Below are 27,488 nucleotides of genomic sequence, written 5' to 3' on the forward strand. Positions count from 1 at the left end.
CTAGAGAGGAGGCTGGGAGGACAGGCCAGTAGATAAGATCCTTGCTCTGAAAGTACAAGGACCTGAGTCCCATCTCTAGCACCATGTAGAAAAGCTGGACACAGTGGTAGACGTCCTGTTCCACTGCTGGGAGACAGAGCCTAGAGGACTCTTGGGGGTTACTAGACAGATAATCCAGCCAACTGGGAAGGTCCTGGTTCCCTGACAGACCTTGTCTCAAAAGATAGAGCTAGTCAGTATCAGCCTCTGGCTTCTATATGCACACACATGTGCACAGACACAGTCAAAAATACGCTTTAAGAAAATAATTTTAATTCACTAGAGAATCCACAAGATTTTTTTTTTTTTCTTTTTAGACAGTCTCACTGTGTATCTCTGGCTGGTTTGGGACTCACTATGTAGGGCACACTGGCCTTGAGTGCACAGAGATTGACCTGCCTCTAAAGTGCTGGGAATAAAGGTGCATGGTGCTAAGCTAGGCCAGCAAGATTTTTAAAAAATATTTCTATTATTACTGTGTGTATGTATATGCATGTGTGTGCGTGAAGTCATGCTCCTGCCACAGTGTGTGTCAGGAGTCGGTTCCCTCTTTTTGCAGGGATTCTGGGATTACACTCAGGCATAATGCTCGGGCGGTAAGTGGTTTGTCCCACTGAGTCATCTCAGCAGCCCTCCAAGACTCTGAGCAGGTTGATGAGGACTAGTACGACTAAGCGCTGTCCTACATCAGGCTACCACCTCATAAGCCAACACAGTAGGTGTCATTCTAATCGCACCTCACAGCTGAGCAGACAAAAGCCACAGCCAGTGGAACAGCAGAGCAAACTCTAGACACCAGGGCTGCTCATGCCAAACATGCTCGCTCTAAAGCAGCCTGCCACACTCACACTTGGAACAATCGAGCTGCTTGCAACTGTCCACTTACAACCACTGCAGCAATTTTGCTTCCTAGGAGGTGGTGGCACTCGCCTGTAATCCCAGCCCCGGGGAGGGGCACTGGGGGCGGGGGCAGGGGTTGGAAGCAGGTGGATCTCTGTGAGTTCAAAGCCTGGTCTACAGAGTGAGTTCCACGACAGCCAGGGCTACACAGAGAAACTCTGTCTCAAAAAAAAAAAAAAAAAAGTTTTTCTTTTCTTTTCACAAAGGAGACAACTGTGTGGGCTGCCTTTGGTGCTGGGGAAATGCTCTTCAGTTGGTGAGGTCCATACACTATAGGCCGCAGAAGGGGTCCCAGTGCATTCCTAACTCTGCAGGGAGCACTGAGAAACCCACTTGCTGTTTACCTGATGGCAAGACAGACCTCCTTCTGAATTTCAGGGCAGATTTGATCTTTTGGTGCCATCAACAACTGCCAAAGTAGCAATCCTGACCGCCGAATGATGTCTCGGTTCCTTTCAGTTTGTGGGCTGAAGAAAAATTTAAACACCACCTACAGAAACATAAGGGGCAGAGCTAAGTATGCACATTCTGCCGGGATAAAATTAGCCCTCTAAAAGAAAGCACATGGTAGCTGTGCTTAGAAAATATAACAGGTGCATTTTCAACTCCACTCTCTTCTACTGCACAACAGCATATAGTAAATACCTTCCACACACTGACAGTGGTGACTAGACAGCACTAGGCCAAGTGCAATGCACAGGATGCTGACAACCCTAGTTAGAGGACTGCAAGGCGGCAAGATGCAAAGCAGAGCTGCTGAAGGTGCTTCTTCAGGGAGGAGGTGGCTGCTGCCTGTCGTCTGGCTAAGCTCCCCATGGCACACGTACCTGAAAGACAACGAGGATGCAGCGTACAATGCAGGTATTGCCATTAACCATGGCCTTCTCCATGATGTCACAGATGCTGCTCAGATGGCGCGCCTCAATTGGGTGCTGCTTGCCCAGGACGCTTGTGATGGGAAGGTTGGGGTTCGTGGCCAGAAGATTGAGCTGGTGAATGCACATGGCGCCTACATGGTGCAGTAGCTGGTTTATGACCTCGCTCGTGCTGACGGCCTCTTCTGGAAGATGCAAAGGAAGCACAGTGAGGAGAGGACAGACATGGCAGTGTCCCAGAGAGGCGAGTCGTCAGGGCTCAAAAGCTGTGTGCACACAAGGACAGACTCCTGGTGCCATCGATGCCACTGGTGCTGCAGCACCCTTCCTGCCAGATGTGGGATGTAAATATCTGAGAACTTCCAGTTCCTAGAACACGGGTAGCTATCACTTACTGGGCTGGTTCTATGTGCTTAACAATGGGACAGTTTGACATGCATGGTTACAAATTTAAACTCTTTTACGCCTGATTATAGAGCAGTAAGCAAAGAGGGAGAGAGGGTAAGTTACCTACATCACACACCCACAAAGTGCATGAGCTCAGGTTTGACTTCAGGCCATCCCAGCCCAGAATCCACATGGTGGAGAGGACACATACATACATGCACACACACAATAAATAAAAATGTATTAATTACTCTGATAATTAATACATGTTCACTCTCTTTCCAGGGGGTGGAGTTGATGCCCCTCCCTTTAGGTGTGATCTGAACTCCTTCTAGCCAATGTACAGAAATGGTAGAGTGGAGAAAGCACAGGGGCATTGCTGAAAATAGGTTGTCAGTTTTGCCATCCCTCCCAACTGGTCAGGTTGATACAGACCCTAAGATATAGTGTGAAGTGAAGGGGACTTGACCATTGTGCTATACTCTTGGCTAATAACTTGAGTATAGACAGATTCTCATAAAGCCCAGGCTAGGTGCAGACTCACTAGGTAGCCAAAGATGATCTTGAACTCCTAATCCTCCTGCCTCTGCTGGATACCCACTAGACTTAACTACAATAGTTTTGGTTTTGGTTTGAATAATTTCTTGGGGTTGCGGATGTAATTCAATTAGTGGTATTTGTCTAGTATGTATAAGGCATAACATAATTCGGGTGTATGATCCCCACATTGGGAAGTGGAGACAGGAGGATCAGAAGTTGAAGATCATCCTTAACTAGATATTGAATTTGATTTTGTCCTGGAATACATGAGACTCTGCCTCAAAGTTTGATTAATTCTTTCTTTTTCTTTCTTCTTTTTTTTAGATTTATTTATTATTACAGTGCTGTCTGTATGTACACCTGCAGGCCAGAAGAGGGCATCAGATCACATTATAGATGGTTGTGAGCCACCATGTGGTTGCTGGAAATTGAACTCATGACCTCTGGAAGAGCAGTCAGTGCTCTTAACTGCTGAGCCATCTCTCTAGCCCTAATTATTTATTTATTATAGAATTTTTATTCATTTTGTCATAGTCATCATACTTTCATTTATTTTTTTTCAAGATATTTTTACTTAGTTTTTAATGTACTGTATTTTCCAGCATATAAGATGACTTTTGTTGTTGTTGTTTTTGGTCTTTTGAGACAGTGAAGTCTCCACTGTCCTGGACTCACTTTGTAGATCAGGCTGGCCCTGAACTCACAGCAATCAGCCTGCCTCTGCCTCCTGAGTGCTGGGATTAAAGGCGTGTGCCACCATGCTCAGCACTAAAATGACTTTTAACCCCCAAAAATCTGTGCCTAAGTCAGAGCCTGCAAATAGACACATGCCTGAGTCTGCTGCACAGGGTGTACATTGGAAAAGGGACAGTCTTATACAGCGAGTATATTCCAAACTCTATTAATAATGCTAATATTATGTCATTTGTCTTATATGCCCAGTTGTCTTATATGTCGGAAAATACAGAATTTATAATGGCTATGTTAAAGCTGTCTTCTACCAAGTTCAACACATGATTTTCTCTACAGTCTCTATAGGGCTGGACTCCATTTTTTAACCCCCTTTTCCATTATTGTTCCTATTCTTTTTTTTTTAATTTATTTGTCATATATACACAGTGTTTTGACTGCATGTACACCAGAAGAGGGCACCAGATCTCATTATAGATGGTTGTGAGCCACTATGTGGATGCTGGGAATTGAACTCAGGACTTTTGGAAGAGCAGACAGTGTTCTTAACCTCTGAGCCATCTCTCCAGCCCTACTGTTACTATTCTTGCATTTGGTATAAAGATGAAGCCAGGGCCTTGCCCCTTCTGATTGTCTCTCATACACTGAGCCACACTCCCAGTTCTGGGTTTTATTTCAAGGCTTGGTGACTGTTAACCAACAGTCATAGGTGGCACCTCAAACTCCTGAGCTAGGAACACTTTAATCCTATGTAGATCTATTTGCAAGGGGGCATCCAAGCTGGACAGCTATAAACTGTGCCTGATATGTAATCTCCGTTTGGCCCTCTGACAATGTATTTGGTTTACATTTATCCAGACATGAGCATACAGCAAGGGCCCTTTCAGGCTCCCTTACTGAGGGCACTGTATAGAGGCCCCTGTAGGGACTCATCAAATCACCATGAACTTTGCTGTTCTGCTGAACTAAGGATGGTGGTGCTGCTGCAGCTGAGACAGAAGCTCAAGTCTAAGTCCAGCCCTCAGGAAGCAAAGCTGCTGATTTTCACAGTCGGCCCCGCTCTGGCAGGATGGCTATCATGACAGGCTGAATGGAGACTAGAGCAGCCTCAGCTAAAAGTGCCACAGGCTTCCACTGTTCTTACCCAAAGTGCTGAGGGCAGTGTGCCAGTGGTTGTTGTTTTGTTTTTGTTGTTTTGTTTTGTTTTGTTTTTTGTTTGTTTGTTTTTTTAGATAAAATTCCACTATGAAGCCCTGGCTGGCCTGAAATATACTATGTGAACCAAAACATTACAATAGTATAGGGCTCCAGCCCAAAATCCAATATTCAATGTTGTATTTTGGGTTTTGTTTTGAGGTAAGATGTCAGTCTGGCCCAGCCTGAACTGGAACTCACTCTGTAGCCCAGGTTAGTCAGAATGTAGAGCAATCCTCCTACCTGAGCCTCCCACTTGCTGAAACTACATGAGACCCACCCCAGCACCAATAATCAAAGTGTACATCTAATTTAGATTTTGGGGGAGAAATAAGGATTTTTCCCCCCACCAAGTCAGTGCTTCTCCGTGTAGCGCTGACCAGGGTTTTTCTTTTAAAAGCAGACAATTTCCTCAAAACCTCCCCTGTATTACATGCTTTCTCCTTCCACATAACCAGCCTCCCCTACCAAAGCAACAGTAGGTTCTGGTTCCCAAGTTCCAAGAAGGAAGCAGCAGACACTCTCTGTTGCTGGCCTACATTCTTACCTAGGCTGCACCTCTACTCTGTCATATTTGAAGGCGAGAGGGCTGCTCACCTTTGGGTTCTGTGATGATGTGGCTGACCCCCAGCCTCTGGCACACGTAATGGAAGGCCTGGTTCCCAGGGTTGCACCACTGGTCAATGTAGTCATTTGAGCAGGTCCATAGCATGTTGTTCACTGTATCATAACAGGCACCTGCAAACAACACAGGTCACTAGCTGCTGTGCCACCGCACACCTGAACACATATTCCCCACAGCATCGCCAAAGAACAAAGGGCAGGAATTCTCCCCAGCGCTGACAGCCAGATCTCTACTCCCAAAAATCTATATGACAGGACACTAAATTGGAAGTGAGCAAAAAGCTTGAATTTAATTTGCAATTTGCTCAGTTCCTGTGTGAAAAGGAACAAATCATAAAATATGTGGTTTGCGATAACTAATTCATATGACCTACTTCCAAAAAGGATTCAGGTGGCTTTCATGAAAAGTCCAGGAATCAACAGGAATAGTAACACCAATGCACAAAACAGTCTAGTGGAGTCCCAAACTTCTGTATGTGCTCCCTGGTGGTCAGGACAAGGAGCAAGCCCTGATGCCCTGATGGAAGGCATCAGGTTTGTTCTCTAATGTGTGTTCAAAGTAATAAACCTTTGTATAGCATGGACTTTGGGGACTGTAATGGGCACCATCTTACAACCTAATGTGTGTCTTCCATGGCAGTTCATCTGAGAACCTTACATATGGAGGCTTCCATACTAAGTGCCTAAATTAATGGGTATTAGTATTTAAGGAATTAGAATGCCACAGGGAATTGACAAGATTTTTCTTTTTCTTCTTCTTTGACAAGATTTTTCAAGGGCAATCACTCAAGCTGTAAGTTCCAAGGAAACAGGTGTATTTGTGTCTTACCCAATCCTGGTACAAGAGCACCACGCCCCAGAGAGCTTCCAGCAGCATCTATGAGATCTGCACGACTTGTGAACTGACCATCAGAAATGTTGTACACCAAGCTGGAGGCCAGGACTGTGAAAACAGACAGCTGTTTAACAATCCTGAAGACTATTCTTTAAAGCTTCCATTTTAGGCTGCTAACCCAACTTTTGTTGAAAATTCCCTTTGTTTTCTATTGATAATAACAACAAAGCCATAAAATAAAAGACCTCTCTCTGAAAGTAATGCTGACCAAATGTCTTCATAAGCTTGATACTAAACTATATTTCTGTTTCTTTGTTTGTTTTTTCCAGACAGGGTTTCTCTGTGTAGCCCTGGCTGTCCTGGACAAGGCTAGCCTTGAACTCACAGAGATCCACCTGCCTCTGCCTCCTTGAGTGCTGGGATTAAAGGTGTGCACCACCACCACCCGAACTATATTTCTGAAAGTGATTTAAAACAGCAATATGGACATGAAGGTGCTTTCTCCATCAGGTCAAAGGCAAACTGCTGATCCAGGAAGGCTTGGGCCTCACAATGGCAGCATGTGTAGGAAATGGTTCAGCTGGGCCTTGCAAGTGCTGGTTTGAGGCTGCTCTCCCCGCCAGCTCTCACAGTGGCTCTTACAGACACTTTGGGCTTTTCCCTTACACAGGAGAGGGGGGCAATGGAGAGGAAGGGCTTTAGGGATCTAGGCTTGAATTGTGAGCCCAGCACTTCTGGATGGCATAGGAAAGTAGTCACTAACCTCTCAGGCTCCCACTTGCAAAGCGAGATATAATATAAGGTGATGTGCTGAATAGCGTTATGTTGACCTGACACACCCTCAGCCATCTGAGAGAAGGGAGGCTCAATCGAGAAAATTCCTCCAAAAGGTCAGACTATAGGCAAGTCTATAGAGCATTTTCTTAATTAGTGACTGGTGGGGGAGGACTCATCTCATTGTGGGTGGGGCCACCTCTGGACTGGTGGTCCTGGGTTCCATAAGAAAACTGGCTGAGTAAGCCAGTAAGCAGCACCCTCCATGGCCTGTGCATCAGGTTCTGCCTCCTTGAGTTCTTGACGTCCTTCAGTGATGGATGCAATGTGGAAGTGTAAGCCACATAACCCCTTTCCTCCTCAACTTGCTTTGGCCATGGTGTTTCATCACAGCTATAGTAAGCCTAACTAGGACAGATACTTACCTCACGGTTGCCATGCAGATGAAATGAGTTTAAAATGTCAATCACATAAATGTCAGTTGCTATTGCTGACATTGCACCCACACTCAAACTGTTTTGGTTTTGGACACAGGGTTTTACCAGGATGTCCAGGCTAGCCTCAAACTCTGATCCCCCTGCTTATACTGGGATTGCAGATGTGCAACACCATGCCTGGGGTTATGGACTTTCTTTCTTTTTTGTTTGTTGTGTTTTCTCCTTTGTAGTCTGACCTTAAACTCACTATGAAGCTATGGCTCTTGATCCTCCCAAATACCAAGGCAATGGTTCTCAACCCCTTCAGGGGTTGAACGACCTTTTCACAAGGGTTGCATATCAGATATCCTACATATCAGATCTTTACATTACAATTCATAACACTAGCAAAGTTACAGCTATGAAGTAGCAATGAAATAATTTTATGGTTGGGAGTCACCGCAATGCGAGAACTGTGCTAAAGGGTTACAGCATCATTAGGAAGGCTGAGGACCACCGTATTAAAGTTTATGGGTGTGCTTCACCATTCCTGGCTCCTTTCTTCCTTCTCAACAGTCTCAGTACTGTACCTCTTACGTTTGTTTCCTTTCCTTAGTGGTGGGAACTACACTATTTCCAGGTTAAACTATACCATCTTTTTCTTCCCCTGCCCTGGGGGAGGAAACTCAGGGCCTTGGACACAGTAGGTAAATACTGCACTGAGTGATGCCCCTGCCCTCTTTTTATGTTTCCTACTGTTCTATTCCACAAAATGATCCTTTCCACACTTCTTCTCCAAGTGCTCCTATCACGGAAGCCTGCTCTGCCGCACGCATAGATGACCACACTTCTTCTCCAAGTGCTCCTATCACGGAAGCCTGCTCTGCCGCACGCATAGATGAACACCCATTCCTCACCATTCCCATCTGAGACCTCAACAAGTCCCTCCTTTCTGTTCTGCCCAGTGACGGCCTCTACACTCACATACTGAAACATGTCTGCCTGTCTCCTCTTTCCAACAGTGATCAATAGCCATTTCTAGTTGTCACAGACATCACTCCTCAAAGCCCAGGTACCTCCAACTACCTAACAAGCCCATGTTCTAAGGGCAAGAACTGGTGCTCCAGCATACTACTTGGTCGGAAGACAAGCGTGGGATGGGTGTGTCCTTGTGCTGAGATCCATGGTGACCAGTGTGGAGCAGGCCACAGAAGGAAGCATTTCCTGGGCTGCTATGGAGACCAAAAGAGAGTTTGGGACCAGGCATGGTAACCCACACCTTTAATCCCAAAACTCAAAAGGCAGAGACAGGTGGATTATTGTGAGTTTGAGACTAGACAGGGCTATATGGTAAGACCCTGTATGAAAAAATAAAAACAAGTTTAAAAGTTACATTTTGAAGGCTGGGTTGTAGCTCAGAATAGCAGTGCTGCTGGGCAGTGGTGGTGCACGCCTTAAATCCCAGCCCTCGGGAGGCAGAGGCAGGCGGATCACTTTGAGTTTGAGGATAGCCTAGTCTACAAAGTGAGTCCAGGACAGCCAGGGTAACACAGAGAAACCCTGTCTCGAAAAACCAAAACCAAAAACAAAAAACCAAAAACAGACCCTTATTCTTCTAGAACCGTAGCAAAATAAACTCTTCCTCAGGCTGCCTGTGGTCATGGTGTATATCAGAGCAACAGAAAAGTAACTAATACAGAGATGTGCCAGGAAAAGCATTCCAAATAAAATGTACTTACTTTTTAAAGATGACAGACCACTTGTTCCACCAAAAAGAGAACGGGTGGCAGAGCTGCCTGACCCCCCTGGAGGTGGGACTAGCATCACCAAGTATGTGCCACAGGTATACATGGGTGTCTTCCGAAGCATTTTCAGAGGAAGGCCACAGCTAGTGTTTGCTGGAAAAGGAAATGAAAATGCTTAGTAACTGGGCATGATGGCCTGTGCCTGTAATCGCAGCACTCACAGAAGCAGAGGCAGGCAGATCTCTGTGAGTTTGAGGCCAGCTTGGTCTACAGAGTGAGTCTAGGACAGGTAAGGCTAACACAGAGAAACCCTGTCTCAAAAAAATAAAGAAAGGAAGGAAGGAAGGAAGGAAGGAAGGAAGGAAGGAAGGAAGGAAGGAAATGCTTAGTAAAAGTATCTTGCGTTCTCATGAATCTGATTACAAAATGGGCTTGGCTCTAATGAGGAGTTCAGAGTGAAGCAAAGACAGGCCGCGATTAGACAGCGGGCAGCCGGAGAGATGGCTCGGTGAGCATGAGCACTGTCCTCTTCCAGGGGACCGAGTTTGATTCTCAGCCCCTATGTGGCCATTCACAACTGTCTGTAACTCTAGTTCCAGGGGATCTGAATTCCCTTCTAGCCTTCTAGGCACACAAATGTTGCACAGACATACAAATAGCAAAACACCCATACACATGAAATAAAATAAAATAAATAAATATAAAAAGATTAAGCAGAGACCAGGTGTGGTGACACACGCCTTTAATCCCAGCACTGAAGAGGCAGAGGCAGGAGGATTGCTGTGAGTTCTAGGCCAGTCTACAAAGTGAGTCCAGGGCAACCAAGGCTACACAGAGAGACCCTGTCTCAGAAACAAACCAAAACAACAACAACAACCAAAAAACAAAAACAACAACAACAAAAAAAACAAAACCTGACTCCAGATCTCCTATGGGATAGTCTGGCTGTCCTCAAGGTGTTCCCAATGTCCAGTATGCCTCATGACTTTAAAAATTCTTACACTTACACACACACACACACACACACACACACACACACACACACACACACACACACACCAGCACCACAACAACAACAACAACAAATTCAGCCAGGCGTGGGGACACATGCCTTTAATTCCAGCACTTGGGAGGCAGAGGCAGGCGAATTGCTGTGAGTTTGAGGCCAGCCTGCTCTACGAAGCAAGTCCAGGACAGCCAAGGCTAACACAGAGAGACCCTGTCTCAAAAACCAACAAACAAAATCTTCCAAAAGAATGAATGCTCACATGGAATAAATGTCAACAGAATTCCTCTTGTTTGTGTTTTAACTGGAAGCTGATACTCTAATTAAGCTATATTTTAGTTTATAGAAAATAATTTTTGAAATGATGTATCACTGGCTGGATTGGAACTTACAAATAACAACCTGAGTCTACCTCAGAATTTGCTTAAAGCAAATTCTTGAAAAGTCTATGACTTCACATTCCTTGCAAACAGTTCTGGACACAGAATCAACTGAAACTCCCAGCCACCCAGGGCTCTCAGGACATTCCTCACATGGTGATTATAAACCTACACGGCTTACACCAAGCCATTATCTATACAGTTCTTTCTATTTTGAGGGTCAGTGACTTAAGATACCATCAACAGAATAATTATTGTTTCTAGTCAGGTGTTATGAAATGCACATCATCTCCCCTGCTTCCTGGCACTCAAGTGTGGAATATGTGAGCTCAGCAGGTGGAGTAGGTGATGTCAGCAGAAGTCCACCAGAGCTTCGGGAAGCTGTCAGGCTACAAAACACAACTAATTGTTCATAGTCGTGACAGAGAGAAAAATCATTCTCAAAGACTTAGATTAAAAGAATATGCAAAGTGAAATCTTTCTCTTTTTAAACTATTATGCTTTAATTTGCCCACAGAGAGCAAAAGAGGGCACTGGGTCCCCTGGAGCTGAAGTGACAGGTGGTCCTGGGCCACACTAGGAACCCAACTGTATTCTTCTGCAAGAGCAGCAAGGAAAACTAGTCTTTCTGATGTTTTGAAGACTTCTGTTTCAAATAGCTCCATTTTTAAAAACCATAAGCCCTCAACAAATATATTCTTCCTCAGGACATCAATTTCTGGGGCAATGAAAATCCAAAATGTTAATGAGTGAGTGGAGAACTTTAGGGGCTTTGTAACCTAATATGTTCTTCCAGACAGACCCACTGACAAGCAGTATGTTTTAGCTTGTCACAGAATAAAATGCCACGTTTTCAGTTATTTTTATTTTTGTTAATTATTGATTGGGGGTAGTATGCATCTTTGCCTATGTGTAAAGTGTGTATAAATATGGGTGTGAGGCCTGAGGTCTTCTTCCGGGAGACATTACTAAGGAGTTGTCAACTTTACTTTTGTTGTTTCTGTTCTGAGGCAAGGTCTCACTCTGTAGCCCTGGGTGGCCTTGAATTCACAGAGGTCTGCATGGCTAGTCCTGGGAGTACAAGAGGGCACCACCACACCCAGCTTTTCCCATATATGTTGTGGAATGAATTCAGGTCCTTGTGACCTTACCAACTAAACTATCTTTCTAGCTCCAAAGCTTCAGACTTATGAATGTTCAATGAATTATCACAGATCCATGTAGACTAGAACTGGTGGGTTTTCAGTGTAGGATATCATGTTCAGTGAACACAAAAGCTCATAATAAAAGTACAACAAAATCACATTTTGAATAAAGATATCAGATTTCACAAAAATCTAAATGTGTATGTGTCCATGGTGAGTGGTTTTGAGATAGGGTCTCTCTGTAGCTGAGGCTGGTCCCAAACTACAGCAATTCTCCTGCCTCATCTTTGGAAGTGCTGGGAATTATAAGAATGAGTCATCACACCCTACTAAGAAATCTAAATATAGTGTGCCTTCTGAGGGATGGTTCTGCAGTGAGCCATTATTACTCTTGCAGAAGAAGAGCGTCAACTCCAGTACCCTCATGGTAGGTCACAGCATCTGTAACTCCAGTTCCTGGAGATTCAATTCTCTTCTGGCCTCCATGTGCACCAAGACACAAGTGTGGTCCACAGAAACATATGCAAGCAAAATACACACACACATAAAACACAACTAAAACACACTCCTAAGAGACAGGTCTGGGGTTCAAGGCCATCCTTGGTACATGAGATCAAGACGGAGGGTTGGTGCAGAGCCGGGAAGCAGGTTGTTATTTTCCTTTTTCTTTCTTTAGAGAAAGAAAACAGATTTACTAAGTACCCTGAAAGGAATATGGTGGGCATGGAGGTGTAAACACAGAAGACTTTAGCCTGTCATAAAGGGGTGCCCTCTTTGCATTATTTATTTATTGTGCATGTGCATGCACGTGGAGGTCAGAAGGCAGCTCACTGAGGTCAGTTCTCTGCTTTCGCCTTGTATGTGGCTCTAGGGATCAAACTCAGGCCATCAGCCTAACCACAAGCACCTTCATACAGCAAGCATCTTGCAAACCCCAAAAACAGTGACCTAGGTGAAAAGAACTGATCTGTTTAAAGTGTCTCCTTTAACTCTGATGGACTAACCCATGCTAGAGCAACCACTAATGAAGTACTCACAACGATACCACAGAGGCCCATGCCAACAAGACCCTGTTCCTACATTCCTTTTTTGTTTTTGTTTTTGGAGACAAGGTTTCACTGTTGGCTGACCTGGACTTGCTTTGTAGAGGAGGCTGGCCTCAAACTCAACAGAGATTCACCTGCCTCTGCCTCTGTAGTGCTGGGATTAAAGGCATGCGCCACCACAGCTGGTCTGTCCATACATTCTAACACAGTAATGAAGTATTTCCTGCATAGTCCATTATGAGTTCACCACAAGTTTTTCTTCTTAGTGTTTCAAACACTAGAAGGGTTAATGCAGAGCATCAAATTCTCCTTTTATTTATTTATTTTTTTAATTTTTACTTTTGAGAGCATGGGTGATCTCACATAGCCAAGGCTCACGATCCCCTGCCTTAGCTTCCTAAGTGCTAGGACTGTGATGTATATTGCCAGTGACAGTGACAGTGGAGATGGCTCCTGGTAAGACAGAACTGCTACAGGGCTTACACTGTGCCCACAGGCTGGACCCGCTGGTTACTGCCCAGAGGTGCAGGTAGGGTGAGCCCTGCACCCACAACAGTGTATGCAGGTGGTCAGGAAGAGACAACGCACCTGCTTGATCCTCCTTCAGCGTGTTGGAGATGGTGGAGCCAGTCAGGGCTGCAAGTGTTGCCGACGGGGAGGCTCTGTACCGAGACAGTCTGCTGAGGAGCATCTCATTAATGCTTTTGGCAGACTCGCCCTCTTTTCTCATTAGGATTGTGCGCTCCTGAAGTGGGTTGGCTACAAATACCCCATTTTCCACCTGATATTTAAAGAAAAAAAAAAAAAGGTCCTGAGATGATGCTTCCATTCAGTCAGCAGATACGCTGAGACTATTTCTGTGACCTGGATGCTTACAAAGCATTTTTCGGCCACCTGAGCAAATACCTCTTTCCATATAAACCACTCCCATTCTCTGGAGGTGCTGCTTCAGGCAGGCGCCATTTTCTCTACTGCCTCTGCCTTAAACTGAGCCCTCAATCTCACTGCACCCACCCTTGCCTCTGACATGTCTACCTAAATACCTTTTGTCCCTTAAAATTTAACACATCCACTTCTTATTGCATTGTCCCCCACCCCATGCTCTATTTATGTTACACAACTCTAAATATAACTCTGTAAAAGCATCCAAGACAAAAAACAATCTCGTTAAGCGTGGCGTTCAAGCATTACCCATCTGGCCCGATGAGGAAATCAATAGCTAACGTAAAACAGTCTCTTGCTGCACTCAGTGCTCTGCAAACTGAAATGACAAAGCACCAGTGAGCAGTGAGCAGAGCAGGTTAGGGCATGAGTACCAAATCTGCAGAACCTTAGTGTTGGGGTGACTGCACTATGAGCCAAGCAACTCCTAACCTTGGGAGTTCAGCTGCACCCCCTTGCACAAAGTGCTTTCCTTTGGATTGTTACCTGTTTATAATTCCACGTGGAGGAGTGAGGAGGGTCCGAGACCCTCACTTGATTATCCAGCCACTCCCTACCAGCTGTATGCATCTCTGCCTCAACTGTTCATGGCCCTCTATGCAGCTACAAGGAAGCCCTCATCCCTGTTGGAGAACACCCACATCCTTTAAGTCGGCCTCTCGCCTACAGTCTGTGAGGAAGCCTAATGACTCTGCTTCCCCAGACTTCAGCAACACTCCACCATACAGCTCAGAGAGCTACAGGCTACTGACCTCAAAAACAGGGCACAGCTAGCAACAGGGAAAAGCAATACAGTTAGCAGTGACAAGAGGTTCCTCTCCCAGTCCAGGTCACTGGCCAGCTCCAGCCAGCCTCCCACTACCACACACCAACCAACAATCATTTTAAAACAGAAAGCCAGGAGTGGAGAGATGCCTCAGCAGTTGCGATCATCTACTCTGTCTGTACCTGTAGCTCCAGGGGATGGGGAGGGAAGGCTGGGGATGAGAGGCCACCTTCGGTGTCACAGTCCAGTCAGGCTCTCAGCTGAGGAGAGCTGAAAGCATGATGCTGCTGTGACCACAGGCAGAAGAGCCACACATTGCCACTGCTAGAAGTCACTTGTTTGGGACACTCAGCTATGCAAGATACCCTCCCACAGTCCTTTCCCCTTGTCTCCACTTCTTTCCTTTTCTTCCCTCCCTCCGTCCCTCCCTTCCTCTCTTTCTTTCTGTGTGTGTTGGTTAGTTTTTTGTTTTTGTTTTTGAATCAACCTGACACAAGTTAGGTCATCTTGGAAAAGAGTACCTCAAACTGAGAAAATGCTCCCATGTGATTGGCCTGTAGGTATCTATTCTCATATCTTCTCTCTCTCTCTCTCTCTCTCTCTCTCTCTCTCCTGTTTGTTTTGTGTTTATGACTTTTTGAGACACTATGTAGACCAAGCTGGCCTCAAATTCAGAGACTGCCTGCCTTTGCCTCCTAGAGTGTTGGGATGAAAGGTGAGTGCAACCATACCCTGGCTCAAATTTTCTGGATTAGTGATTGATGTGAAAGGGCACAGCCCACTGTGGGTGGTGACAGCCCTTGGCAGGCAATCCTGGAATATATAAGAAAGCAGGCTGACACAGAGACTAAACTGACAACCAGGGAGCCTGCATGGGACTGACCTAGGCCCTCTGCAGATGTTACAGTTGTGTAGCTTGGTCTTCTTGTGGACTCCTTACAGTGGGAGCAAGGGCTGTACCTGACTCTTTTGCCAGCTTTTGTGACCCTTTTCTTCATACTGGGCTGCCTTGTTGAGCCTTAGTACAAGGCAAGGTGCCTAGTCTTACTGCAACCTGATATGCCATATTTGGTTGAAATCCATGGGAGGCAAATGGAGGAAGAGGAGATGGGAGTGGGGGACAGAAAGGAGGTGGGAGGAGGAGACTGGGAGGAAAGGAGAGAGGAGAAACTATGGTCAGGATATTAATAATAATAATAATAATAATAATAATAATAATAATAATAGTTTTATAAAATATTTTTTTAAAAAGCAGGCTGAGCAAGCCAGTAAAAGCAGCTTCGTCTGTGGGCTCTGCTTAAGCTTCTGCCTTAGGTTCCTGCCTTAAGTTCCTGCCCTGACTTCCAAGCGTGATGGACTATAAGTTCAAATAAACCCTCACCTACCTCAAGTTGCTTTTGGTCATGGTGTTAACACAGCAAAAGAACCTTACTAAAACCATGTGGTGCGGGGGCAGACAAGGGGTACATGTGTCATGACACTTGTTTGGAGGTCAGTGGACAACCTGTAGGGGTCATTCTCTCCTTCCACCACATGGGTCTTGGGGACAGAACCAGGGTGATCAGGCTTGGTAGCAGACTCCCTTAGCTGCTGAGCCATCTCACTGGCCCATATACTCCATTTATTTACACCATACACCCAACTATCTTCCTACAGTGGTTAGCTACTTATTCATCATAAGAGGTATTTCATGACAAGTCACCTTGAAAGGCAAGCCAGTTAGTTAAATTTTGCTGACAGCTTAGGCATTTGGGTTTCAGGGTCAGGTTCTGGCTGGGAAGCCAGCCTGAGTGCCTGAGGTAGAAAGCCATGAGGAGGACGAAGGACTAGGTGGGAAGGGTCTGGGAAACAAGTTGTGGCTCATGACTGCTAGGAGGATGAGCACACAGTCAGTGAGCAGGAAGTGCCCTGCATTTCCACAGGAAGGAGAACGGTTTCTGTAATGGTGCAGAGACCAACCATATCACACACAGCTGCAAGCTCAAGTAAAAAGATGGCCGTTAGACCACTTAACAGCAAAAGTAAGCCACTGCTAGACCAGGAAAGAGCTATGTGGTGGTGTGAGATACATACCTCAAGAAGTTCCAGAGAGGATGGAAAGTCAGGAACAGTGGTACACATCTTTGATGCCAGTGCTCAGGAGGCAGAGGCAGGCAGTTCTGTATGTTGAGGACAGCCAGGACTACTGTGGTGTCTTGAACAGGAATGGCCCCCATACATGTGTGTGAATGCTTGGCCCATAGAGAGTGGCACTATTAGGAGGTGTGGCCTTGTTGGAGTAGGTGTGGTCTTGGAGGGAAGTGTGTCACTCTGGGGGTGGGCTCTGAAGTCTTCTGTGCTTAAGCTACCTCCAGCTGGCACACAGTCTCCTTCTGCTGCTTACTGATCCAGATGCAGAACCCTCAGCTCCTTCTCCAGCACCGTGTCTGCCTGTGTGCTGCCATGCTCCCACCATGACAATAACGGACTAAATCTCTGAAACTGTAAGCTGGCCCCAGTTAAATGTTTTCCTTTATAAGAGTTGCCATGGTCATGGTGTCTCTTCACAGCATTGAAACCCTAACTAAGACAGCTTATATAGTGAGACCCTGTCTTAAAGACAAAAAAGAAAGAAAAAAAGAAAGAAAGAACCGAGCCAGGCATGGTGGCTCAGCTCCTAATCCCAGCACTTAAAAGTCAGGAAGATCAAGAGTCTTAGGACACACCCTGTGAGATGTCTCAGCAGGTATAGGTGTTGCCAACTGAGTACCACGGTGGAAGGAGACCTGACTTCACCAAGCACCCGGTTGGTAAGTTTGAGTAGGACTCCCTAAAACAATTCAAAGGTCTCCTCTCAATCTGAAGTAGACCCCTCCCTAATGTTTGCTTCCCGCTGCAGCAAGGCTGTTTGAGCTGCTCTATCACTTCCAGCAGGCATGGCCTCTGACTACATAATTAAATACCTAAGAACAACTCTGGGTTGTCTTCACAGTTGGTTCATATGTGGGGAATCAGTTTCCCATAAGTTGTGAAAAATACATCTCTACTTTTGTAGCGAGAAATCTACTGACTAGCCTAGTCTTTTCCTAACCCCTCATCATTTGGTGTATGTGTGGGCTTTATTTCTAGAAACTTTAGAATTCTCACTTTATTCTAGGTAATCTAAAATTTCAAAATAATGTACCACAATGTGGGCATTTTCTATTCTTATGCCAGATATCTTTTAATCTAAAGCCAGTATCATTTATCCTGAAATCTCTTTTTTAAAGTATATTTTATTTCATTTTATGTATATGAGTGTTTTGCTTGCATGTCTGTCTATGCACCATGTCTGTGCAGTGCCCAAGGAGGCCAGAGAGGGAACCCGATCCCCGAGAACTGTAGTCACGACATTGTGAGCTGCCCTGTAGTTCTAGGAACCCAACTCTAATACTCTGGAGGAACAGTCAGTGTTCTCATGCACTGAGCTGCCCCTCCGGGCCTCCCTTCTTGCTTAGACATGGCCTTGCTGTGTAGCACAAGTCATCCTTAAGCTCATTAGGTAGCACAGGCTGGCCTCAAGTACATGCTCCGCAGGGGCCAGTTTTCCCAGCCTGCTGGGACACCATTATACCTGGCTTTCCCAAGTTCTTTATCTGGAAAATACACTGGATCCCTCACTGCCTAACCCCCACTACCATCACCCCAATCTACTCAAGCACCCTGTAGCCAGCACTCAAGCTCCTCTGGATCAGCAGCGCTGCCTACCGTGCCATCACTATGTTCCCACCCTCAGGGCAGAACACTATGGGCTCACAGTGAGTATTCAGCTGACGTGCAATGCCTTCTCATAGCTCCAACTGCAACTTCTCAGGGCTCACTTCTGTCTGTGGGGCTGTTCTCCATACTTCAAGTAAGCCCACAAGCATTTCTGCTAAGACTCTCCACTGCAGTGCATGAAGTAATGTTACCTCCTGTCTTGCCAGACTAGCCTTGAGAAAGCTAGGCTCCACTGACTCCACACAGCCCAGAACCAGAAGCCTCCAGGAGCGTGCAAGAGGAAAAGGAGTGCTGAGGAAACTGGGCACAGTGGGTACCGTAAGGGCTGCAAGCTCTTTGTCTATAGACCGGGGGAGAAAGCAAGTAGAAATGTTTTTGCAATGATACAAATGAGAGTTAAACTCACCACAAGTTCAAAAATGTCCATGAAGACAGAATGTCCCTTTGGGGTTTTCTCATTCAGACTGGCAGGGGACCAGATCCAGTAGAAGTAAGTGCCATCTGAGGAAAGGTGCACGGTGCTCATGGTACTGCCTGAGGGGAGGGGACTGGCTGGCATGGGCACTGTCTGGCACACCTGGACAGGAAAGAGGGTCCTTCATTAGAGGGATGCAGAGACTCTGTTTTGTTTGGTTTTCTTTTTTCAAGACAGGGTTTCTCTGTGTAGCCCTGGCTGTCCTGGATTCACTTTGTAGATCAGGCTGGCCTTGAACTCATAGAGATCTGCCCGCTTCTGCCTCCCAAGTGCTGGGATTAAAGGCGTGTGCCACCACGCCTGGCTAGATTCTTTTTGTTGGTTTGTTTGGCTTGGTTCTTTCAAGACAGCGTCTCACTATGTAGACCAGGCTGGCTTTGTAAGTCACAGAGACCCTCATGTTTCTGCCACTCCAGTGCTAGAATTAAAGGAGCGCACCACTATGCCTGGGACAAGATGAAGAAATTCTAATGTAATGTGTCAGCTAATTGACACTTTGAAGTCTAAAAGGAAAATTCATTAGGTCCCTTCTCAGAATAAAACTGTTATTTGTATCTAAGAATAATATATAAAAATTATATGGTAAAATCATAAAGTTCATAAAATCCACTGTAAAATAAATATGAGCAGCCAAGCAACAATTGAAAATGGGGATTAATTCAAGTTAGCTTTTGATAGAAAAATATTTACTAAGTTCTTTGAATCTGCTATGCATGTATGCTCTAACACTAAGAACAAGATTTAAAAAGCAGGCAGGAAGTACATGTCCATAATCCCATAATCCCTGCACCAAGGGGAGAAAGGTATAGGAATTTAAGGTCATTGGTGGCAACACAGTTAATTCAAGGCCAGCCTTGCTTACATAAAATTGTCCTGGAAAAGAAAAGTTTTTTGTTTGGTTGTTTGCTTTTTTGTTTTGTTTTTTGAGAGACAGGGTTTTTCTGCACAGCCTTGGCTGTCCTGGACTCATTTTGTAGACCAGGCTTGCCTTTAACTCACACAGGCTGGCCTTGAACTCACAGCAATCCACCTGCCTCTGCCTCCCGAGTGCTAGGATTAAAGGCATGCACCACCACGCCCAGTACCCCCCCAAAAAGTTCTTATGCCACATGTGGTGGCACATTTCTACTAACCTAGCAACTCAAGAGGCTGAGGCAGGAAGATCCTTCCATGGAACACACACACACACACACACACACACACACACACACACACACACACACACACACACGCACACAGGCACACACGTGCGCACGCACTCAGGGATGGAGTGTGAGGTCAACACAAAGTTCCAGAGAAGTAGTCTCTTTAGAAATTCTCCTAGTAGATACATTTCAAGCAGAGAGGAGCCACATATTTATGCCCAAAGCACCTGACCTGGAGCCTGATTAAAAGTGATTTAATAAACATGCAGGGCATACGGGAAAGCAGCAGAAGAAAGTCAAAAGGAAAAGCAGAGAAAGGGGAGAAGGGAAAGGAAAAAAGAAGAGAAAGCAGGGTGTGGTGATGCATACCTTTAATGGCAGCATTATGAAGGCAGAGGCAGGTGGATTTCTGTGGGTTTGAAGCCAGCCTGGTCTACAGAGCGAGTTCCAGGACAGCCAGGGCTACACAGAGAAACCCTGTCTTGGAAAAAAAAGAAAAAGAAAAAAGAAAGAAAAGAAAAGAGAAAGTCCCTGGGTACCAAAGAGCGGCACTAGACCCAGACCTAGCGCAAAGCACAGGAGCACACTCAGCACCAGCACACTGACTGCCAGACATCAGCATTCATAATAATGCAGCCAGTAAAGACTCAAGACCAGGTTTTAAAAAGAAAATTCAAGAAAAGAAGAAATTAGATTAAAAAAAAAAAAAAAACCAAATAAAAGCCATTAGAGCAGGCTCCTGCCTCCAGGTGCCAGGGAAGACAGTTTTCAGTCATCCCTTTCTTTGCTCAGCCAAGAAATAAGAGTGAACCAGGTACCACATGTCTGTGATCCCAGCAGGAGGTTCAAAGTCATCCTCAGCCAGCTGGGCCTAAAAGACAGGTTAGGGCAGGTGGGCAGCTGGCTCAGAGAGTGCAGAACAAGTCTGGTCACCTGAGTTTAATGTTCAGGTCCCAGAGTGGAAGAGAACCAATTTCCTCTAATCTGGACACATCAACTATGGCATGAGTGTGCCACACTCACACACTGCCACGAAGGCTGGCTCAAAACCACCTGTAATTCCAGCTCCAGGAGATATGATGCCCTCCTCATGTGTACATTGTATGCACTCTCTCTCTCTCTCTCTCTCTCTCTCTCTCTCTCTCTCTCTCTCTCTCTCACACACACACACACACACACACACACACACACACACAAACTCATCCATGCACAAGATGGCAAGATGGCCAGCTAGCTCTGTGGCTAAAGCCATGTGGTACTGAGACTGACTACCTGAATTCCATTCCCAGGACCCACAGGATGGAAGAAGTAGATGGACTCTCAGAAGAAAATGTCTTCCCCCGAAAATGAATAAATAAATAATTAAATGTAATAATAAAAATGGATGTAAAAATCATTTAAATGAACACATTTGTCCAGATAGAAATAAATGATGAAGAAATAAAGAACTGTTAAGACAAATTAAAAATCAGTCAAGTCACCTGGGAAAAGCGCATGGCTAACACCAGAAAGGGGCTGTGCCAGCAGGAAAGCATGAGCTATCACTACCCCTGCCTCCAAGACACAGACCTCATGGTGCCGTGCTACTCACCTGCAGGGTGTTCTGGTCTATGACCTGGAAAAGGGAGTGAGGTTTATTGTCAAAAGACACAGGCCGATGGATCAGGCGGCCACTGCCATAGGCCACCCACCCTGGCTCCAGCTCCTCGTTGCGGCAGTACACAAACCCTCTGGAAGACAAGAGACACAGCTGGGTGCTCAGGCTGCAGTCCTTTACAGGCCGACACAAGATACAAACATTTCTGACCTAATTCTTTATAACAACTAACAAGGCAAAATAGCTACAAGAGAAGGAACATGTTTTACATGAATATCAGAACCGTCAAACTACATCAAATATTTAATTTCCCATAATGATGGAGAAGAAGAAAAAAAAATCAGAGAAGAGGTCTAACTAAATATATCTCAACTATGGGTTTTGAGAGAAGTCACAGGTCTTATACCTTAACTTAAAGTCACCCCTGATCTAAAGTACCAAATCTAAGTACCAAAATGATTTAACCATTTAAATCCACTTATCAACATGAAGTCATGTCATTATTGTAGAGAAAAATCCTTTGGGCTGTAATCCCAGAACTAAGGAAGTGGCGGCAGGAGAATCATGAGTTCAGGGTTATCCTTGGCTAAATAGGCAATTTGAGGTTAACCTAGGCTATAATGACATCATGTCTCAAAAAAAAAAAAAAAAAAAAAAGAAAGGAAGCTGGGTGGTAGTGGAGCATACAGGGGCAGGAGGATATCTGAGTTGGAGGCCAGGCTGTTCTACAAAGTTATCTCCAAGATAGCCAGGGCTACCCTGCCTTGAAAAAACAGGGGGAGGGGGGCGCACAGGAGAAGGAAGATGGCTTGTCAGTTAAGAGTGCTCCCTGCCCTTGCAAGGACCTGAGTTAGTCCCTAGCACCTATATGACAGCTCACAACTAACTAACTCCAACTCCAGGGATCCCAGCCCCATAGACACTGCTTTTGAGCACATGCGTGCACAAATACTACTTTAAAAATACAAATCTTGGGCTAAAGAGATGGCTTGACAGTTAAGAGCATTTATTGCTCTCGCAGAGAACCTGAGTTCAAGTCCCAGCACACATGTGTCAACTCACAGCCATCTATAGCTCAGCTTCACAGTATGTGCCACGGTCTTCTGACTCCACAGAGACCAGGCTTATGTGTGAGCAAAATCGGCAAGTCTTGTTATAAAAGCCCTTTTTTTAAAAAGCTAACAACCAAGAGGACTTTCTGGCTAGGTGAGCAAGCACCTCAGCCAGAGTACTCTTACAGAGTGGGTGGTGGGGAGGGACCTGGCTGTAAGCTCAGACACTGGCTGGTTTCCTCTTCCCAGAGTGTAGCAGAGTTCCAGCCACACTGTGCAAGCCCCACCACTGACCTGAGAGTGCCATGCAGTCCAGAGCCCAGCTTGCTTACTCCTCTTCCAGCTGAGTTGGTGGTGTACAGGTAATGCCCATCTGCGGTGAGACAGCGCCCCAAATCGGCATCTGAAATCAGTCCCACACGTAGTGAGTCTATAAAAACATTTTTCTAATTAAAAAAAAAGGGGGGGGGACTGACTGACATGAATTCCCAACTCAAAAAACAATTTCAATGTTACCACCAGAGTAGATGGCTTGAACCCCTAAATCAAATGCAGAAAGAGCCCATGGAAATTGGGACTGGTTCAGGGACCAAGGACAGATGGTTACTGGCAGGCCACTAAGCTCACCTGCCAAAGAATTTTTCTGCTCTTTTATGAAAAGCAACAGGCCTGAGTCAAGCTTAACATTCCTAACTGACCTGAAATGACTGAGGATGAGTGCTTAGTGAGAAGGGTGGTTGGGAACCAGGCAGTCATTAGGGTCCGTGGGCCTCTCTGAACGGCAGCCTCTTCATCTGTAATATGAGGGTAATAGCGTGTCCCTCAAGGGCTACGCTGCAGCTCAGATCACACAGCAATGCCCCTAAGTTGCTGTCTGGTGCTAAGCCAATGTTCCCTAATGGAAATGGAATTACGTTGTTATATTACAGGCAAATGTGAAGCTAAATAAAATCATCTCCTTTGGACTTGCCATTTGGATATCCCAATTTTATCTGGAAAGAATAGCAGGAAAGCATGACCTCCTTTTAAAAAAATGTCACTACATTTACTTATCTATTAACTTAGTGTGCATGTGCCTGCGTGTACAGTTAAGTGTGCATGTATACATGTGTATGTATGTATGTATATGTATGTGTCTGTGTGTGTGCGTGTGAATGAATGTGTCTGTGCATGTGCATGCGTGTGTGTGCATATGTGTGCGTGTGTGTAGGTCAGAGGACAATCTGTAGACTCTGTTCTCTTCTTCCTTCCATGTGGGACCCAGGGACCAAAGTCAGGTGTCACACTTGGCAGCAAGCACCTGTATGGTGAGCCATCTCTCCACTCCACCTCCCTTTTTTAAGAACAGCAATTACATTTCCCACCTGGCTATGGGTTCCCAATCCTAGAAAACATCTTCTCTGTGTGGTAGTTATTTGACTTACTAAACTAACCTATTTTCCTAAGAATTTGTCTTAAAATGAGGCTGTATGTATTTATTTTTATGCTGTTAGCCTCACTATATTTCAAGGGAATTTGTCTGCCTAAAGCATGTCACAGTAGAGGAAATCCAGTGTCACATCACTCAAAGCAGCACTGAGTCTGCTAGTGCAGGAAATTTCATCTATTAACCGAGGGAATAGGGACTTACTAATTAATTCCAAAATGAAAGAAAGAAGGAACAGTGAAAGTAGACGATCATTTTAATTATTAATTTTACACCTTAAACTTTTTTACAGTGTTTTTAATTAATTAATTAATTTAGAGACAGGTCTCACTGTGAAACCCTGGCTGTCCTCCAATTAACAGAGACCCACCTGCCTCTGCCACTGGAGTGCTGAGATTAAAGGCGTGCCACCACACCCTGTGGTATCTTAACGATTTTTACCTGAAAGTGGTCAGTTACATTTGCTTGCCCATCTTTAGATCATAGTCTAAGTCCTTTTGTGTGTGAGTCTGGCAAGAGACAGGAAAGAAGGAAGCAACTAAACAAAACTGGCCACGAGTTAATAACCCACAGGCTTTATTATAGTGCTCTCCCAGATTCTGCCAATGCTCAGTGTTTCAGTGTTAAAAGTTACATGGACCTGTTCTAACTGGAGAGGCTGAGACAAAAGGATTCCTCGAATCCTAGAGTTAAAAAGCAGCCTGGGCCACACAAGAACCTGCTCCAAAAGAAAGGGAAAGGGAAGGAAGAAAAGGGGCAGGGTGAAGATGGGAAGGAGGAATAGACGGGAAAGAGGAGAAAGGGGCAAGGATGGGGGGGGGGGAGTATTCCAAGAAACACACCCTCCACCTGGACACAAAAGCTAACACAGTAGCCTGATGCTGTCGCCCTGAGAACCCTCCCACTAGGAGAGAGCAGGCAGTCTGAAGAGAGAATAAAGAGGCATTTTAGCTCCATGCAGAGGTGGTGCCCATCACTTAGGAGCACTGCCTAGGCACAGCAGGCAGTCTGCTTCTCTGGCAATGTTCAGGGCTTTCCTTGGCCCCCTCTCAGTCTGCTCCAGAAGGAAAGGGTATAACAGAATGGCTCCAGGCTGTGAGGTTCTGAGCACCCATTGCTCAGACTGATTATCAGGAAGGAGTCTCACAGAGGGCTGGGAATGAAGGGGTGTGCTGGGCAGGCTCTTAATCTTTTGGGAGGGTGTCTTTTCTTATTCCTATTTCATCAGTTGTATAACAGTTAATAACATACTATCTTATAATGTTACAGTGAGTATGTCATAATACCTGATGGCCAACTACAATGATAAACCAGTTTAAAAGCAAAGCCTACTCCTGGCAAGCTGTGCTACCCAGGGGGAGGGCAGTGCAGTGTTGAGCAGAACTGATGAGCCTTGGTGCTGGTCTAAACAGTTACCACGCCAATGCCGAGGCCCAAGTCACCTGAAAAGTCTGGCAGACAGGTCAGTCACTTAAGAGAGCTCCTGCCATCTTTCCTGAGGTTGTGTAATAAACTGGCATGCAATCCTACAAAATTGTGTAAAAATACCCTATCACTGCTTACTTTGTGTAAGGGACTCAACAGTTCAAGCTTCCTTGAACCTTCTTTTGTTTTTAGGACAGGAAGGACCACATATCAGCACAGTAAATGATGAGAAGAAATGGCATCATCTGTGTCTGACCCTCTTGTCCACTGAGCCTTCTGCTCCTCTCAAACTCCCTGCCGCCAAGTGAAGTAACCCATGCCACCCTGCTAGGGTTACAGGAGGGCCTCGGCTGGGGAGCATGAAGCCTGTGCATCTGTTCATCCCCCTGAGTATCGGCCTTCAGACCTGCACTGATAAAGCAAACAATGAGCCCACTGTGATGTGACCTTATGTGCTTAATTAAAAGAACTCAGGGCTCCAGCTAAAGCACTTCCACAGTGATCTAAACCACTCTTCTCACATGCTAGTATTAATCCTGGGGCACTAAGCCCTTTTGTTACCTTTGTTTTCAGAACTGGAGCCAGTGTTGCTGTCTGGTGCAGGCAGCATGTCTTCGTACCCCCAGGATACTATGTGTTTGCCCCCAAGCAAACAGGATGGGGATCCAGGTCCCCCTTCTAAAAGCAGAAGCCTGTAAAAATGCAAAGGAGAATTGCAAAGACCTGAGAGTCTCCATCACAGCAAACCAGAAGTCTAATTAACAGTTTGAAGAGCAAACTCTATGGTTTAAAGGCATACACATCTGATTGATATTCACAGTGCACTTTAGTGAGAAATTACAAGGCCATGCTTACAAGACTCTGGGCCAGGGAGACAGTTCAGTGGACAAAAGCACTAGCTGTGCAAGCCTGACCCCTGGGACCTGTGTAACCACCATGGAGTGGTGCACAGCCCTAACCCAGCACTTCCACATGGAGACCGGAGTGGACAGTCACCCAGAAGTCACAAGGTAGCCTGGAGTGTGTGGTGCAGAAACACACTCTGACACAACAAGGTACAAGGTGAGAACTGATTCCTGCAAGTGGCCCTCTTCCACACACCATGGTGTGTACACACCATACCCAGGCATTATAAACCAATTAAAAAATAAATAAATAAGTACTTTAACATTCTTAAATTTTTTAATTTATCTGAGTATAAAATATACTCATTCAGGGCTGGAGCGATGGCTCAGAGGTTAAGAGCACTGGTTTCTCTTCCAAAGGCCCTGAGTTAAATTCCCAGCAACCACATGGTGGCTCACAAATATCTATAATGAGATCTGGTGCCCTCTTCTGGCATGCAGGCGTATTTGCAGAAAGAACACTGTATACATAATAAATAAATAAATCTTTTTTAAAAAAGAAAGAAAAAATATAGTCATTCAGCCAGGCGCAATGGTGCATGTCTATAATCTCCAGCACCCAGGACGGCAGGAGGAGGTGGATCTTTGTGAGTTCAAGGATCACCTTGGGCTACAAAGCAAGTCTAGGACAGCCAAGGCTATACAGAGAAGCCCTGTCTCAAACAACAACAACAACAAAAAATGTGTATATACAAACACACACTCTACTTTTACTTTTTTTTTTTCTATCTCCCAAGTGCTAGAATAAACATGCACCACCACACCTGGTTTTACACCTCCAGCCTAAATTTATGTTTTATTACATAGATAAATGTGTATGCGGGAGAAAAAGCAAACAAGGGCAAAGAGGGTCATGCATACCCAAATAATATAAGTGGGTCTTACTGGATAATAAGATCATGAGTGATTTCAATTTCTTTAGACCGGAACACATTGTCATCTCATATTACAATAAGAATTCATTACAGATTAGGACATTAAAATTTTTTAAAAATACACTCTAGGAACACTTTCCCATCCTTCAGCAGTTAGCTATGGCTCTTTATTCATTTAAAAATATGAATTATTAACTACTAAGATGTAGTGATCTGTTTATGGCCAAGAGCCTCCTATGCACTTCCTGCTTAGAAGGAGAAGGATCAAAGGGACAACTTACCTATATAAAACATCGGCGACAGGCAGGGAGCCCAGCTCAGTCTGTCTCTGCAGCAAGTGAACTGTGTGGACAAAGGTCTTCAGTGATCCCCTGGAGAGAAAAGGACAGTATGGACAAGCCGCCCACACTGAAAACCAGGTAGGTTAGGCAGCCAGTGTTGGTTTTACTAACCACACGGCAAGGCTCCAAGACAAGTCTATCCACTTTGATAGGTCAGAAAATGTGCAAAATTGAGCCTCTTACCCACAACTATTGGCTCTGGGAG

At 45.2% G+C, this 27,488-nt stretch overlaps 1 protein-coding gene across 2 annotated transcripts in view; it reads right to left on the bottom strand.

Annotated features, from left to right (window-relative positions):
- Hectd4 (HECT domain E3 ubiquitin protein ligase 4) overlaps positions 1 to 27,488 on the bottom strand; it is a 162,072-nt gene that overhangs the window by 88,583 nt on the left and 46,001 nt on the right. For both annotated transcript variants that reach the window (XM_051161587.1, XM_051161586.1), the window contains exons 3-13: positions 27,224 to 27,313; positions 25,724 to 25,854; positions 22,606 to 22,714; positions 21,254 to 21,392; positions 18,449 to 18,619; positions 13,185 to 13,377; positions 9,014 to 9,172; positions 6,079 to 6,192; positions 5,223 to 5,363; positions 1,767 to 1,999; positions 1,284 to 1,429 (exon numbers count right to left, since the gene is read on the bottom strand). In XM_051161587.1, coding sequence (XP_051017544.1) covers positions 1,284 to 1,429; positions 1,767 to 1,999; positions 5,223 to 5,363; positions 6,079 to 6,192; positions 9,014 to 9,172; positions 13,185 to 13,377; positions 18,449 to 18,619; positions 21,254 to 21,392; positions 22,606 to 22,714; positions 25,724 to 25,854; positions 27,224 to 27,313 — 1,626 coding nt within the window. The remainder of the gene's footprint in view (positions 1 to 1,283; positions 1,430 to 1,766; positions 2,000 to 5,222; positions 5,364 to 6,078; positions 6,193 to 9,013; positions 9,173 to 13,184; positions 13,378 to 18,448; positions 18,620 to 21,253; positions 21,393 to 22,605; positions 22,715 to 25,723; positions 25,855 to 27,223; positions 27,314 to 27,488) is intronic.

This window comes from Acomys russatus, chromosome 19 (assembly GCF_903995435.1).
Source record: "Acomys russatus chromosome 19, mAcoRus1.1, whole genome shotgun sequence".
NCBI lineage: Eukaryota > Metazoa > Chordata > Mammalia > Rodentia > Muridae > Acomys > Acomys russatus.